The sequence below is a fragment of the Lepus europaeus genome, chromosome 13 (assembly GCF_033115175.1).
Source record: "Lepus europaeus isolate LE1 chromosome 13, mLepTim1.pri, whole genome shotgun sequence".
NCBI lineage: Eukaryota > Metazoa > Chordata > Mammalia > Lagomorpha > Leporidae > Lepus > Lepus europaeus.
In genome coordinates, this window is record NC_084839.1 from 86,907,751 (window position 1) to 86,922,392 (window position 14,642).

At 55.0% G+C, this 14,642-nt stretch overlaps 1 protein-coding gene across 2 annotated transcripts in view; it reads right to left on the minus strand.

The window, feature by feature from the left end:
* Positions 1-5,900: 5,900 nt before the first annotated feature.
* Positions 5,901-14,642, minus strand: part of TMEM131 (transmembrane protein 131) — a 172,928-nt gene continuing 164,186 nt past the window's right edge. For both annotated transcript variants that reach the window (XM_062209925.1, XM_062209926.1), the window contains exons 34-41: positions 13,334-13,458; positions 12,996-13,145; positions 9,680-9,845; positions 8,870-8,991; positions 8,694-8,790; positions 8,229-8,326; positions 7,440-7,600; positions 5,901-6,895 (exon numbers count right to left, since the gene is read on the minus strand). In XM_062209925.1, coding sequence (XP_062065909.1) covers positions 6,623-6,895; positions 7,440-7,600; positions 8,229-8,326; positions 8,694-8,790; positions 8,870-8,991; positions 9,680-9,845; positions 12,996-13,145; positions 13,334-13,458 — 1,192 coding nt within the window. In that variant the 3' untranslated portion in view covers positions 5,901-6,622. The remainder of the gene's footprint in view (positions 6,896-7,439; positions 7,601-8,228; positions 8,327-8,693; positions 8,791-8,869; positions 8,992-9,679; positions 9,846-12,995; positions 13,146-13,333; positions 13,459-14,642) is intronic.

The window sequence follows — 14,642 nt, forward strand, 5'->3', positions numbered from 1 at the left end:
TGGGAGACCTGGATTGAGTTCTCAGCTCCTGGCTTTGGCCCTTGTCCTTGTGGGCCTCTGGGGAGTTGTGTTTCTGCTGCTTTTTTATTTTATTTTATTTTTTTTAAAGCTTTCATTTAATGAATATAAATTTCCGGAGTACAGCTTATGGATTACAATGGCTTCTCCCTACCCCATAACTTCCCTCCCACCCGCAACCCTCCCCTTTCCCGCTCTCTCTCCCCTTCCATTCACATCAAGATTCATTTTCAATTCTCTTTATATACAGAGCCTCAGAGCATGCAGGAAGTTTCACACCAGTGGTAGAACTTGGGCTTGGGTCGGGATTCGGGGGGATGGGTCTGCTCTGGTTTGCAGCTGGGTGGAAGGGCGTCTACCTGAACACCATCCAGAGTCACAGCAGGGCGAAGCTTGCTTTCTTCCTTTGTTAACTGCGTGCCTGAAGTGTACGAAATGTCATGCCAGGGCAGCTGACGCTCTATGGGATATGCCGGCCAGCTGTTTACAGGCAATTATTAGAACACAGCATTGGAACAGGTTGCCAGGATGAGGGCAGTGGCGCTGTGTTCCCGGGAGCAGCTGGGTCAGCCGAGAGTCCAGGGGCTCGTCCTTTTAGAAGGGCCCTGTGGTGCTTTCCGAGATGCGAAAAAGGAGTTCCTGACCTGCTCCTCTGCTGGCTGAGAGGAAGACCAAGGCCACGGGTGCTCCTGACAGCTCGTTCCGCCTGAACTTGTTTGGACTCTCCGAGTGGGTGCTGTCATTGAAGACTTCGGCCGGGGCCAGTGCTGCGGCACAGTGGGTTAAGCCACTGCCTGTGGGGCCAGCATCCTCTATGAGCACTGGTTCAGGTCACAGCTGTTCCACTTATAATCCAGCTCCCTGCTAATGGGCCTGGGGAAGCAGCAGAAGATGGCCCACGTGTTTGGGACCCCTGCCACTCATATGGGAGACTCTGAAGAAGCTCCTGGCTTCAGCCTGGCCCAGCCCTAGCCATTGTGGCCATCTGGGGAGTGACCCAGTGGATGGAAGATCTCTCTATTGCCCTATCTTTCCCTAATCTGCCTTTCAAATCAAATAATCTTTGGAAAAAAAAAAAAAGACTTCAGATAACTTAGCAGTGAGCCTCTAATCATCCTCTCTCGCTGTTCTAATCCTTTGGTGGGAAAGATTCTAGTTTGCAGTGTGTGATGAGCAAATCGGTGGTCCCTGCTGGCGATTTCTTGAATCACCTATGATAATTTTCTCTTGGAGCGCTGAGTACTCTTTCGAAGGATGGATTACTGGAGGGCTTAGTTGTCTGTTCCTGGCTGTCTTTCCTGACTCTGAGCTCACAGGGCGAGCGTGTAGAAGAGAGAGAGGGAGAGTCTGATGTGCAATGTCCCACTGAGGCCTACATTCCTTATGATCCCAGGGGTCAGTTTGATGTCTCTGCGTGCCTTTCATGTTGAAGCTACAGATCACGTAGATGTGGGTGCTTCGGATACATGGTTGGTATCGGTTGAGAAGAAGCTGGAAATAAAGTGTGTGAATTCAGAGACTCTACGATAGGGGTGGAATTTCAAACTGCAGCAGTGGCAAGTGTTAAATAATATGCAGACAACATGGGACCCAGACGTGGTTGACCTTGTAAACACTGGTACTCTAGGTAATCTGGTCAGATGCAGGGTTTCAAAACTTTTGGAGAGGCATGCTAATTTTCTCTGGTTCTCAAAAACATGGCGAATGAAATTCCTGCATCAGAGGCCAACCTTCAGCATTTCTTACCGCCTGAACTAGAGAAGTAAGGACCCCTGTCATTAGACAGCTAACTGGGCATTTTCCAGGTTGCAGAGAAAACAGGGGCTCAAAGCAGCAGGGACTCAGAACCCAGGCCAGCGGGGGTGGGGGGAACCAGGCTGAACGGCGTTGGTTTAGGGTTCCTGGAGGTGTTAGAGGGGCCCCCAGGGCTCTGGCTCCTGTCCATGCCCACGTTTAGTTTTCTCGGGATTTTGTTCATAGGGAGGACATGTACAGGGTGCTCAAAAATGCACGGAAGGGGCCGGTGCTATGGCGTAGTGGGCTAAGCCTCCACTTGCAGCACCGGCATCCCATATGGGCACCGGTTCGAATCCCAGCTGCTCCACTGCTGATCCTGCTCCCTGCTAATGTGCCTGGGAATGCAGCGGAGGATGGCCCAAGTCCTGGGGTCCTGAACCCACGTGGGAGACCTGAAAGAAGCTCCTGGCTCCTGGCTTCGGATCAGCCCAGCTCTGGCCATTGAAGCCATTTGGGAGTGAACCAGCGGATGGAAGACGCTTGTCTCTGTCTGTCCCTCTGTAACTCTACCTCTCAAATAAATAAATTTAAAAAAACACATGGAAAATGTGGATGATGAAAAAACTGTGCATGAAGCTTAGCACTTAGTGCAGCAAAACAAACTTCCCTTTTAATTCCATTTTCTTTTCTTTTTCAAGACTTGAGAGGTAGAGCTAGAGGAGAGAGATGTCTTCCATCCATTGGTTCACTCCCCAAATGGCTGCAATGGTCAGAACAGGGCTGATCGGAAGCCAGGAGCTTCTTCCAGTCTCCCACTTGGGTGCAGGCGCCCAAGGAATTGGGCCATCTGCCACTGCCTTCCCAGGTGTATTAGCAGGGAGCTGGATCAGAAGAGCAACCAGGCCTCAAACCAGCACCTATATGCAGCCGGTGCTGCAGGTGGAGGTTTAATCTACTGCGCCACAGCGCCAGGCCTTTAATTCCATTTTCTCAGAAACGTTTTGAAGTCCCTTCACGTTCTGGAAGTAGCCTTGGCAATACCTCCAAAATTTCCTAGGGGCCTTGGGTTTCCTCTTGCTGCAGGGTATCTCTGCAGGTAGAGGTACAGTCATGAGGAATTCCTGGCTGAGTCCACCGGAGGTTTCTGGTGTGACCGGTTGGCCACCCGGATGTGGAACGGGCAGCATCCCGGCATGCATTTCCTGTCCTCCAGCTCAGGAGCTGAGAGCCCCAACCACTCACTCTGGATTTCTGCAGGTGAACGAGGTTCAGGAGCGTTCCTCTGGCCTGATGCTCGTCTCAGCACAGCGGTCAGCCCCATCACCAGCAGGGGCTCCAGCCTCATGCTGCGCTTCTACTGCGACTGTAGCGCTTTCTTAGGGAGTGACAGAGCTTGTAAAACGTCTTTGTCACTCAACCTTTTCTGGCTGTTGTCAGGTTAGAAGCCTCTGTTACACAAGCATTCGCACTGTGAGTGCTAGCCTTCTTCAAACGTGCTTTTTGAATTTCGCTTGCTCTTTTATTCTTTTCCAACTGGGCCATTTAGGAGCAGATATTTGAGTCATCTGAGATGATTTAATTTCTGGGATTGGCCTCTAATCTAAGGGTGAATTTAAGTCTGGGATGGCATTTGGAATTAGGAACAAATAAAATGAAGTCAAGGCTTTGTTAAAAGGAATCAATCCATAACAAAATTATTAAAGGGCATTTGTTTTTTACATTGTTTTTTATGACCAAAGAATTACCTTGCAATCTCTCTTTATCTAGCTTAATTTAGCCAAATTGTCTTCCATGAAAACCTCAAGTTCTGTTTCTTTGGTACATTAGTCACATAAGGAAAACTTAAAAAGGATCTACTATCTACTTACATTTGTGTGCAGTTACATATATAAACTTATAAAACTGGTAACTGGAGTTTTTAACCACAGCTTTAAACTATGAGCAACTTTTCAGCGCTTTACAGAACCCTGTATATTTTTTATTAGGATTAACAACTTGAAATTAAACCTTTTTTTTTGGGGGGGGGGTGGGGGGAAGGCAGAGAAAGAATGATCCCATCCATTGGTTCAATCTCCAGATACCCACAAGGGCCAGGACTGGGCTAGGCTGAAGCCGGGAGCCGGGAGCCAGGAGCCAGGAGCCAGGAGCCAGGAGCCAGGAGCCAGGAGCCAGGAGCCAGGAACCCAATCTGGGTTTCTCACGTGGGTAGCAAGAACCCAGCCACTTGAAGCATCGCCTGCTGGAAGCCAGGCATCCATTCCAAACAACCTGACCCGAGAGGCCATCCTCACTGCAAGGCCAAACGCCTTTCTCTGTGTCTTTTCATCTCAGACTCAACCCTCCTCTAGGACAAAGCAAACTGTTGTGCTCCCTGCAAATCCCATCCGAAGTCAGATCTGGCTGGGATGTGGCCCCTCGAGCACCATGTGAGCTGCGAGCCGGGAGCGGCAGAGGAGCCCCAAGCTTGTGCTTGGCCACTTCCCAGCCCGTGGTGCTCCTCAAGTCTGCTGCTGGGTCTCCCGGGCCGGAATGGATCTTCAGACACGAGGCAACTCTCCTGATGCCGCGGGACAGTTTGCCAGCAAGGTTGTGTCTTGCAAACGAGGTTCTGGAGCGCTCACCCGTGAGCGTGCAGAGCTTTGCACGTGACCAGCGCTTTGCAGGCGCGCACGGCAGGCCCTGCTGACAAGTCTTGCACCTCGGCTCTGTCTTCCCGCGTGACAGAGTGCCGTGGCTCGCTCTGGACTCTGGTGTGAAGCAGAGAAAAGGTCAGATGGAAAATCACACCGCGTGTTTCAGTGAAACCACTCTGACCTTCGCGGGAGTGGTTTCGTTTCTTCCCGAGGCAGCTGACCTCAGACAGAAGAGTATGGACACGTCTCCTCCATACCTAGCAGAGGCTGGCTTTAAAACAGACTGGAGGGGCTGGTGCTGTGGCGTACCCCATATGGGTGCCAGTTCAAGTCCCAGCTGCTCCACTTCTGATCCAGCTCTCCGCTATGGCCTGGGAAAGCAGTAGAAGATGGCCCAAGTGCTTGGGCCCCTGCACCCACGTGGGAGACCCGGAAGAAGCTCCTGACTTCACATTGGCACAGCTCTGGCCATTGTGGCCATTTGGGGGTGAACCAGTGGATGGAAGACCTCTCTCTCTCTCTCTGCCTCAGCCTCTCTAATAAATAAATAAAATTTAAACAGACTGGAAACCCGAGGACCAGGAGAGCAAGTCAGATCAAGCGTGGTTTCTGAGATGCTGTGTCGTGGGGTCCCTGCCCCCTGCTTGGGGTCCCCGTGGGCTTTACGGGTGCCATCTTCAGGCGCTGGGGGAGTCTTCCAGCTGGAAGAGGGTCAGCACGCTTTGCTCTAGAGGAAGAGTGCATTTTAGGTGTGTCAACTCGCCCCTTGTGCCTCCCAGACTTGGCCGGTTGGCTTCCAGCCTGTCTCGGGTCCTCCCATCCAGGCAGCGCGGCCGGCATCTCTGCCTGGCTCGGTCCCTCTGCTTTCCACGGCTGTCTTCCATCGAACCTGACTGTGGCTCAAGCGGGCAGCAGCCGCGTCTCTAGGGCGCCCCCTCTCCTCCCCTGATCCGGACTGCGAGGGGTCACCCTGGGCACCCGTGTGGTGCAGCTGCCAGGGAGAGCCCGCCTGAGCCCTGCCCACTTCCTGGGCACGGCTCTGCTTCTCCACCTCTCCCTCTCCCATGGCTTCCTCAGACCAACGTTCCTGACGCTGGAGGATCACAGCCTGCAGTGGTGAGCTGGGCGAGGGGCCGTTCCTGAGAATGGGGACGTGATGGGGGTGGGGGCGACCTTGAGTGTCTGGGCACCGAGTCATCACCTAGGAAAAGTGAGGCAACCCAGCCTAGGCCAGGCCGTAGCCAGGCGCCTGGCTCGGAGCGTGTCTTCAGTAGACGCTGGTAACTGTTTTGGAGGGCCTCACATTCAGGATAGCGGCAGAGGGAGCCCTTCGGCTGGAGGAACCCCAGCAGGCTCCCAGTGGTCCTTGGGCGATGAACAGGTTCACCTCACTAAGGGGAACCAGCCACCAGACGGCACACGCAGCTGTCAGCTCCACAGAGTAAGGGTAGGAAACCCACATGGACACCTCTGGCGTGTAAAAAAGCCAAGCAAGACAATTCAAGGCTTTTGAAAAAAGCATCATTTATTTCAAAGTACAACACAAAGTTGTATTTTTAAGAAATACACATTCAATCTTGTATCTCAAGACTTGGCTATGTGCATTTCAGTTCATCTTTAAAATAAACTCAGGTATACAAATGTTACATACCTCAAGTACAAACAGCACAGAAAATGCGTATGGTCTCAACCGAATGTTTTTACATTCATTCTCTGTTCTTATGTTGACTTACGTTTCTGTAGTCTGCTTTTAAACCAAGACAGCCGTACTTTAAAAAAATACTCTGTATTTTCAGCACAAAGTCCTCATACGTTTTTAAAATTAGATCTTGGTGCATAATATTGCGAAATTATTAAAAACCAAATTTGGTAATTTGATAAAACGGTCACATGCCAGGACTTCTGAATCAACGCGCATTACTTCTTCCGCTGTGTGTCAGATTCGTGTTCAGACAGGTAAGGAGAGCAAGGAAGAGACAGGCGGTGGGAACCTGGGAGCGGTTAAGGTTCAGATGAGAGTTTGTGGCTGAGTCCAGACTTCTCTAAAAGCACAACAGCAAATCTCATAGAATCATAATTGCGAGAGTCGGAGAAGCGAGCGGTGCAAGCCTGCCCTGCTTGGGATGAGGAGGGCGGGGAGGGGCTAGAGCAGAGGGAGCCTGGAAAGGAGGTCTTGAAGCGGGCAGAGCACGCTCCCGCCGAGGGCCCACTGCGCGTGCGCACGCGCGCCTCATTCAATTCTCATGAGGGAAGTGCGAATTAGACCAGGGGTCGGAGCTCCGCCTGCCGATCGCGGGGCTCCATATCCGCCAAGGGTTGTAGGTCTGTCCCAGGTCGTCTGCGGGGCTGGAGGCGGATGGCGCGTTCTCGGCGCCCATGAGGCCGATGCTGGACAGCGTGTTCGCTGGGGTGGTGAAGGGGAGGGCGCTGTTGAGGGTGCTGGACCAGATGGAGTTGCTGAACGGAGTGGTGGACCACCAGCTGCTGCTGGCACTGCCGAGGATGGACTGCGACAAAACACAAACAGCCGGCACTGAGCAGCAGAGTTCAGACGGCGGCCCGGGGAAAGCGGCTATGCAGACGGTGAGCTGGGCACAGCCAGCCCAGGGTCCGAGCAGGGCCGGCAAACTACCGCCAGTGGACCAAGTCCGGCCCGCCCGTTGCTTATGTCTGGCGCCAGCTCGCGGCGGAGCGCGTGAGCTGCAAGACAGGGCCTGCAGTGCCTACTCTGTGACTACAGACGAAGCACGCGCCTGGATCATCTTTTTCTGTCAAAACTGAGCACAAGCCGGCACCGTTACCTGCCTTGATTAAGAATTCTCCGGAGCGTGATCTTTGCGCAAGTTTAAGGTAAGAAGCAAACAAATGCATGCTAGCAAAGCTCAAGCTGATACAGGGACTGCTCAGGGCTCGCCCTAACAGCTCCGGGGCGCACGGAGGGCCCATTCTGGCACAACAGGAGGACAAACAACAGAGGCAGTCAGCGGGCCAGCCCCCTTCCCATCGCCAGCCAAGTGACAGCAGTGTGGGGGCCGGGCCCCAAGTACTCACGGTGGCTGTGTGGGTTGGGGAGCCGGAACTGGCTGGCCAGGAGGGGCTGGAGTCTGTCACTGGAGAGTCCCAAAGGTAGGAAGGGCCACTGTTAACCTCGTTCCAGCTCCTCTGGGAGGCCTGATTGCACGACCGGGATAAGCCGAGTTTGCTGAAAACTTCTGGAAACAAGGAAGCAACCGTAAGTCCGGGTGGGGCTCTGCCCAGATGGCTAGGTCCAGACTGGACCCCTCGGGGCACACCTCCCACGGCTGCTCACGGGGGGGCCACCACACCTACCTCCTCTGCCTGCACCACCTGTCAAGTGGGGGAGGAGGGTTCCGGAACTCAAGGCCGTATCTCAATACTTCACCCACACATCCCCAACGTCACCACCATAGCTCTACGCAGCTAGGCAAGCTCCTGTCATTGCCCCGACCCTGCGGAGCAAGCAGCAGGCGCCCTGCCACACCCGGGAGTCGCCTTTCAGCTCAGAACCCTCGCCGGAAGCCCTCACGTCTGTGGAACATGAACTGGCACTCGCCCTCCACGCGGGGCCTGTTCCGCGGCTCCCTGGGGCTAGGGGCCCCTTCCAGGGAGCATCTTGCTTCCCCCTTAGATGGGGGCCCCCGAATCTGGGAGGGGGAGAGGAGACCCAGCTTTGCTGACTCAGCCTGTCTCATCTACAGGTGCGTGATAACGAGTCGCAGAAACACGCCCGGTGGACGTGTGCCCGCACAGCTGGGGCACCACGCCGCCGCCGCCGGGGTCCACAGGCTTATCAGTGACAGGTCTAGTGTCAACACTCACCACCGGTTAGATTAAAAGAATTTCCAAAGGCCGAGAACGAGTTGAGGGGTGTGAAATCAGGGCTGCTTGGGTTGCTGACGGGGCTCCACAAACCCGAGCTAAACGTTCCAAGGGGAAGAGGCAACACACAGAAATGCACACTGGTTAGCGAGGACGGGTCTCCGGGTACAGCTTCAGCTGGGGGAACTGGGGCAGTAAAAGCAGAGACAAAAGGGAGAGCCGGGGATGAGCTGCTCTACCCCTGGTCGAGAGCGCCTCCCTCCCTGGCACTGACAGCCTGGCTGGAGCCGCGGGCCTGCCCAGAGGGCAATCAGGACCCTGCTTCATTGAAAGGTTTATCACAGCTGCTTCTCTGACGAGCAGCTCACGGCCCTGCCTGCCTGGGAGCATGCTAACGGGGCGCCGGCCTCCCTCTGCCGGCCCCCAGGGGCTGACCTGCAGCGAGCAGCCTGCCTGTGCGCCTACCTGTCCGAGCCATCGCTGTCAACAGGAATGTGTGAGATGCCAAGGCTGCTGGAAAAATCTGTCTTGTTGGAAGAAACTTTAGCAAAGCCGTTCCCGCCTGTAACGAGGGACTCGGATCAGCGCAAGGCCCCTCCTCGGCGCCCGGCGCCCGCAGCCCGGGGCCCAGCAGCACTCACCGGGGCTCTTGTCGTAACCTGCCGTGACGGCGGCGAAAGTGGGGTTGCCATTCTTCCCCGGAAGCGAGGCTGCTTTCGTCAGTTTGTGCTTGCTTCCGTTGGGCTGCTTTGTTTTAGGGTCACTTGAACGAAGAAGCAGAGAGGGAACTTACTCCTTGTTGCTGGGGCCTCCAGGACGGGCAGCTGAAGCCATGCCTGGGACCCGCGCGGCAGGTGCAGCGCCCCAGCGTGTGCTTCACTGGGGCCAGGTTTTGTGACCGCTCGGGGCAGCTCACAGAGCACAGCCAGCCTCCAGGAGCGTGCTCCGCGTTCTAAGAGAAGGTGCGGGGTTTATGAGGAAAGATGTCATGGCGAGAGACCGGGGCAGGGAACACGCAGTCGGAACCCAGAAGCCCAAGGCGGCCATCCCTGGCGCTGGTACTGCCTCTTGGGACAACTATGGGAGAACCTGCCCCATGTGGACGCCATTGCGCTGGCTGCACCTGCACGGCACCTCTGTTCCAGATCCTCTCCTAGCTACAGCCAAAGTGTCACCTGACCCATCTGCCAGACTCAGCCATGGCCTTAGATCTTAATGCTCAGCACGTGCACTGACTCTTGAATGAGAACCTGGTTCTGACGGGTCAGGTGACCCATCTCCGTCTATGCGTGAGAAGAATGAATGATTAGAGCGGGACCTGGGGCACTGCTGGGGCCGAGGACAAACTCGGTGGTGGGAAGGGAAAGCTGCCCGCGTACGGGGCCAAGTGGCAGTCTGTGGCTGTTAAGTGTTGCCATGGAGAGGAGCCCCGGGCCCGGGCGTAAGCCTACCTGCTGGAGCTGCTGTTGACGATGCTGCTGTAGCTGCCCCGGGACGCGAACGGGCAGGGAGCAGCTGGCGGAGACGGAGAGGCAGGCGTGGGTGAGGTCTGGCGTTGTTTTAAGAAAATGTCTGCGTTGAGGGTTTGCAGAGAAAGTTTGTAAAGACTATCAGTAGCTGCAAATGAAGACCAAAGGGCGTCATCAATGAGGACATTCTGAAGTGTGCTCTTCAAATCAGGTTCTGACAGCTGAGATATCTGCAGAGCTAAAGCCCCTCCCCAAAGGAGAAAACAGAGTGCTCGCGAGTGTTCTCTCGAAAGCTTTGAAGGACAGAGGGGAGCAGCTTCTCCGTGCTCAGGGCTTTCAGAGGCTGTAGTGCGCCCAGTACCCAGTGCTCGGGAGGGTGCTCCTGGGTGCTCCTACCCCCTCCTGCCTTCTCCGCCCTGGGCCCCGCGCGAGCCTTTTCTACATCCTCCAGTAAGCCCAGCTGAAGGCCCTGGCTTGTGGCTACAGCCAAGTCCACAGGTGGGCGTTTGCGAGTTCGGGAAGGACAAGGACACCCTCTCTCTCTGGGCGTCTGGTCCCTGTCTTGCAAGGATGTGAACTCCTAGCACAGACCTGTGTCCTACACAGCTATTTAAAACATTTAAAATAGAAAAAAATTCATTATCACGCTATTCTGTAGCTGCTAGGTGGAAATACATACACAGCATGACACGTTCTGCTGTGTGAGCTCGGTGCACCGCTGTGGAATGAGGGTTGACTCGGGAGCCTGTGAGCTCCTGGCTTTCCCAGGGCATGTCCCTCCAGCCAGCATGGCTCTGCCCAGCTCGGCCCCTGCAGCTCGGGTGCAGCGAGCTCTCTCCGCCTGCCTTCTCCCATTCCCTCCCCTCCAACACTGCACCTGCCCTGTGTGCCAACCTGACTTCCCTGGTCAAGATCTCCAGCACCAGCTGCTCCTCCCCGAACCTCCAGGGCTCAGGACCTGCACAGGATGCCCACTCCTTGGCTCTGTCAATACCCTAGTTACAGCACCGCTCTGGGCTACCATCCTAATGCTCCCCCAGCATCCTCCAGCAGGGCGCCTCTGATGCCCCCGCCAACACCAGAAGTGACCTGCTCCTAATGAACAGACCAGGCTCTGCCTTGTGTGTGCTGTGTCCCTGGGGCAGCTCCCTGCTAGCGTGGGGTTTCACAGGGGCCGCTGCTACAGAAGCACCTGACCTACGCTGACGGAATGAAACGGGGAGCGCTGAGAGAAAGACTTCACAGCATAACGCTGCCAAGTGATGGACAGGATGAGGGGAGGCACAGGGTATAGGGCAGCTGGAGGGCTTGGTGGCTCAAATAAATGATGCTTTCTTTTGCGCTTTCTGCTTTAACTTTTTCCTGGAGAACTTCTCGGGCTCTCACGAGGCACACAGCACCACACAGGGCGGGGCGGGGAACTTAGGCCCAACCACACCCTGGAATTCCTGCTCCAGCCAGGCTTGACCAGAGCAAGGCAGGAGCCAAGACTGCTCCCAGAGTGGCCACAGAGCAAAGGGCCAAGCAAGCTAATCTCCCAAGGGCAGCGGGCAGAGAGGGGAAGAGGTGCACGCGACTGGCTCTCCCTGGCTTCCTCTCACTATATCACACACCAGGGACTTCACAAGCTTTGTGGAAGTGGAATTAAATGACAAACGTATCTTGACGCAAAACTACTTTGAAACTCATGCATGGTTTGCTCATAATCGCATTCTCCATGAACTTTTCGAAGACCCACTATGGATGGCCGAGCCCTGCTACACCTTTCTAGCAAGGCAAGGGGTTAAGGCAGAGAGGCTCAGGGCCAGTGTGAGGCATCCTTGGGCAGAAAAACACTAAAGGATTGCGCAGAGGGGGCCCTTGGAGACGAGCGCTGTCCCTGAAGCCCCATCGGGGCCATGGTGCTGTGCGGGAGCTCTGCCCTGAGGCTCTGTGCGCGTGGAGGCACAGCTGTCTCCACAGAGGAGCTGGCCAGGAACCAGAGCCCACGGCTTTGGGCTCCACACACAGCACCTTCTCCAGGCTGCCTGCCGGCTGTCTGCCACACTCTTCTCTCCTGATTCTGGTGTGGATCAAAATCCCACGGTTGGATCCTGTAGCCCTTTGTCCTCTACCCCACACTAACATGTGGCCTCACGACACAGCCAGCCGGCTGCCGTGCCCAGCTGACACCCTCTCCTCTCTGGGCGTGACTCCGTGTGCCTGTGTCCTTATGTCACCAGCAGAATTTAGGTTACTTCTCTGGGCCTCGGGCAGCCCTGTGACCTGGCTGCCACAGTGCCCGTTTCCTTAGTGGGCGTGGCATCTGTTTCACAGGGAACTGCCCAAATCACCAAGTCCTGCCAAGGACCAATGTCCAGCTGAAACCGCAGAGGGGACCTGAGAAACCACAGCGTTCTCCCTGGACGCACAGCCCACTCAGACTGGCTGAAGACCCCTGGAACCAACAAGGACTGGGGACCACATCTCTCCAGGACAAGGGCAGAGAGCGCTCGGTCTAGGACATACACGCCCGGGCCAATGCAGGACGGAGCCGCGTCTGGAGGCCCTCCCCCACCCGCCCAGCTGCTCTGCTCTCATTCAGCAGCCCCAGTGCTCCTCCAGTCACCCACTTTTCATTTCAACCTCCCTGACTGCACTAAGGGAAGATGGGGGAGACACAGGGACAGCCAGGCCAGCGGTGGGCTTGCTCTGCCACAGTGCTGAGTGCAGGCGGACCTCTGCAGACCCGACTCCTGTTGCTAGGCCCCTCCCCACTTCCTGTCTCTGCTGCCATCTGTCTGTCTGAGCAGACTGCTGGCCAGCTGGATCTACTGCAGGCCACATCTGAGAAATAGTGTCAAGGAGGTGGGGAGAAAGCCAGGGGAATCTTCAGGTAGGCAGCTCATGTAAAAGATGTGGCGGAGCTGAGAGCAGATGAATTTCCACCAAAATGATTATACTGCAGCGTTCGAGGGACTGGTCAGGTGAGGACTGCTGGATCAGCGTTTCATAAAGCCCATTCCTTTGGATGATGGGCCACTACAAACAGATCATTCCACTCTGGACCCTGGGTGGAGGCAGGCAGGAATACCAGCTTCCTTGGGGAGCAGAAGCCCTGCTGTGAGCCGTGGGCGCCTTTCTCTCCCACCTGGCTGATTTCAATCCACAGCAGTTTGAGCACCACCTACACCATTTAACAGTGGGCTCTTGCTGGTTAACAGAAGTTGGCTCCAGCAGGCCACAGAGGCTGAGTTTTTGTGCAGTGGGGCAGGCAGGGGGAAGGGGAGCACCGTGGTTTCCAGATCATCATACTTACAGCTGCCAGGTTTGTGCACGGGCACAGAATCCCACTCAGGTGGAGGCGAGTCTTTCTCACCCTCTGAGCTACTGGTGTTTCCTAATTCTTGACTGTTTGGGAGGAATTTGGCTAGGGCAGGTGGCCTGTTATCCACCAACTTATTTGTACCTGTAGAAAAACCAGAAATGAAGTTGTTAGGTGACAACTGCTTTCTTTCAGGTCATTTCACTGACCCTTCTAATGAGGATGAGACCACAGCCCTACCTTCCTATGACCAGTGACTACTGGTTAATCACTGATCTCAGAAAATCAATACCGCGAATGCCAAAAATATCTTAGGACCAGAATGACAATACCTTTTGTTTTCTGGGAATTTCGTGATTTGGATCCACTCGTTAATGCAGTTGGAAGAGGAATCTTGGTAGGGAGACTTCTACGTTGTTTGCTTTCCAGTGGGGGAGTATAGGATAATTCTAAAGAACTGAAAGACAGTCATGGGAGGGAAACACAAATATATCTTTTTTTCCTGAAGGCCAGGATAGCACACGTCATTAACGCTGGAATTACTTCACAAGTCCAACTGTGGGCTTTGCTAACAGGGTCTCCCAGGTGGGGTCCACCCACAGCCTCGCTCAGGACTGACTGTGCTCTAAACAGTCCTTGCAGATTTCCCCTGTGCTGCTCTGAGAGCCGACAATGGGCTGAGGCCCCCTGGCCGCGCCTGTGCTGGCTGGGAGCCCTGCCTGCCAAGGCGGACAAAGCTCTCAGCACGAACTTGCTGTCCGTGGCTGTTCTGCTGCTGGGTGCCTCCCCGGCATCTAGCCTGGTGGTGGAACTCCCGAATATGCAGCTTTTCAAAGGTGTGGGATGTACATCACCAGAGCTGCTTCTATCCGAAACCCCAAACACATTTTTCTCAAACTCCCAAATGAGACAGGCTGGGTCGTCAGGTTACTTAGAGAAACCCACGGAGCCCAGTGCAGGGCAGCAGGGACTGTGCTGTGTGTCGAGGGGCTAGGTGGGGCTGAGAGAAATGTTCTCTTCCTGAATTTAGGGTGAATCCTTGGTGAAAAATGCAAATATCCTAAATGACTTAAAACTGTACGTTCTTTCTGATGATAAATATGTATAAATAGGACCGTTAGCTGACTCTGAACATCCTGTCAGCCAAGGCAAAATGGGAGGCCGATGGGCTATTTTATGTCTCTGCAGCCTGGACGGAAGACGCTGCTGGGAGACAACCAGCCGGAGAGAAGTCAGCACTCGGGGAATGACTGGGGGAGCTGGCCCAGACAAGGTGGCACCGTGACGACATGGCCACAGGGGCGTTCTTTTTGAAGCCACTTGGTGTAATGCCCTGATCATGTGTCGAGCGTGGGAAGGAGGGAGCTAAGCTAATGTGGTCCAAGAGGGACATTTTGCAGGGCAGGATGAGGCACAGCTGAGAAAGCCCAGTGGCCCTGCAGGGCACCACTGAGAACTCAACAGCAGTCTGCAGCGAGCTCCTGGTGACGGCGGGGCTCGCGGGTCATGGCCCACCTGCAGAGTTCATGCAGCTGTTAACCAGCTGTGGCTCGGGCACCGGCCCTCCCAGCCCCATCCCAGTTCTTTCTGTGCCACATCACCTTCCTTCCATCACTGCTGCAAGTTCATCCTAGGATGCAG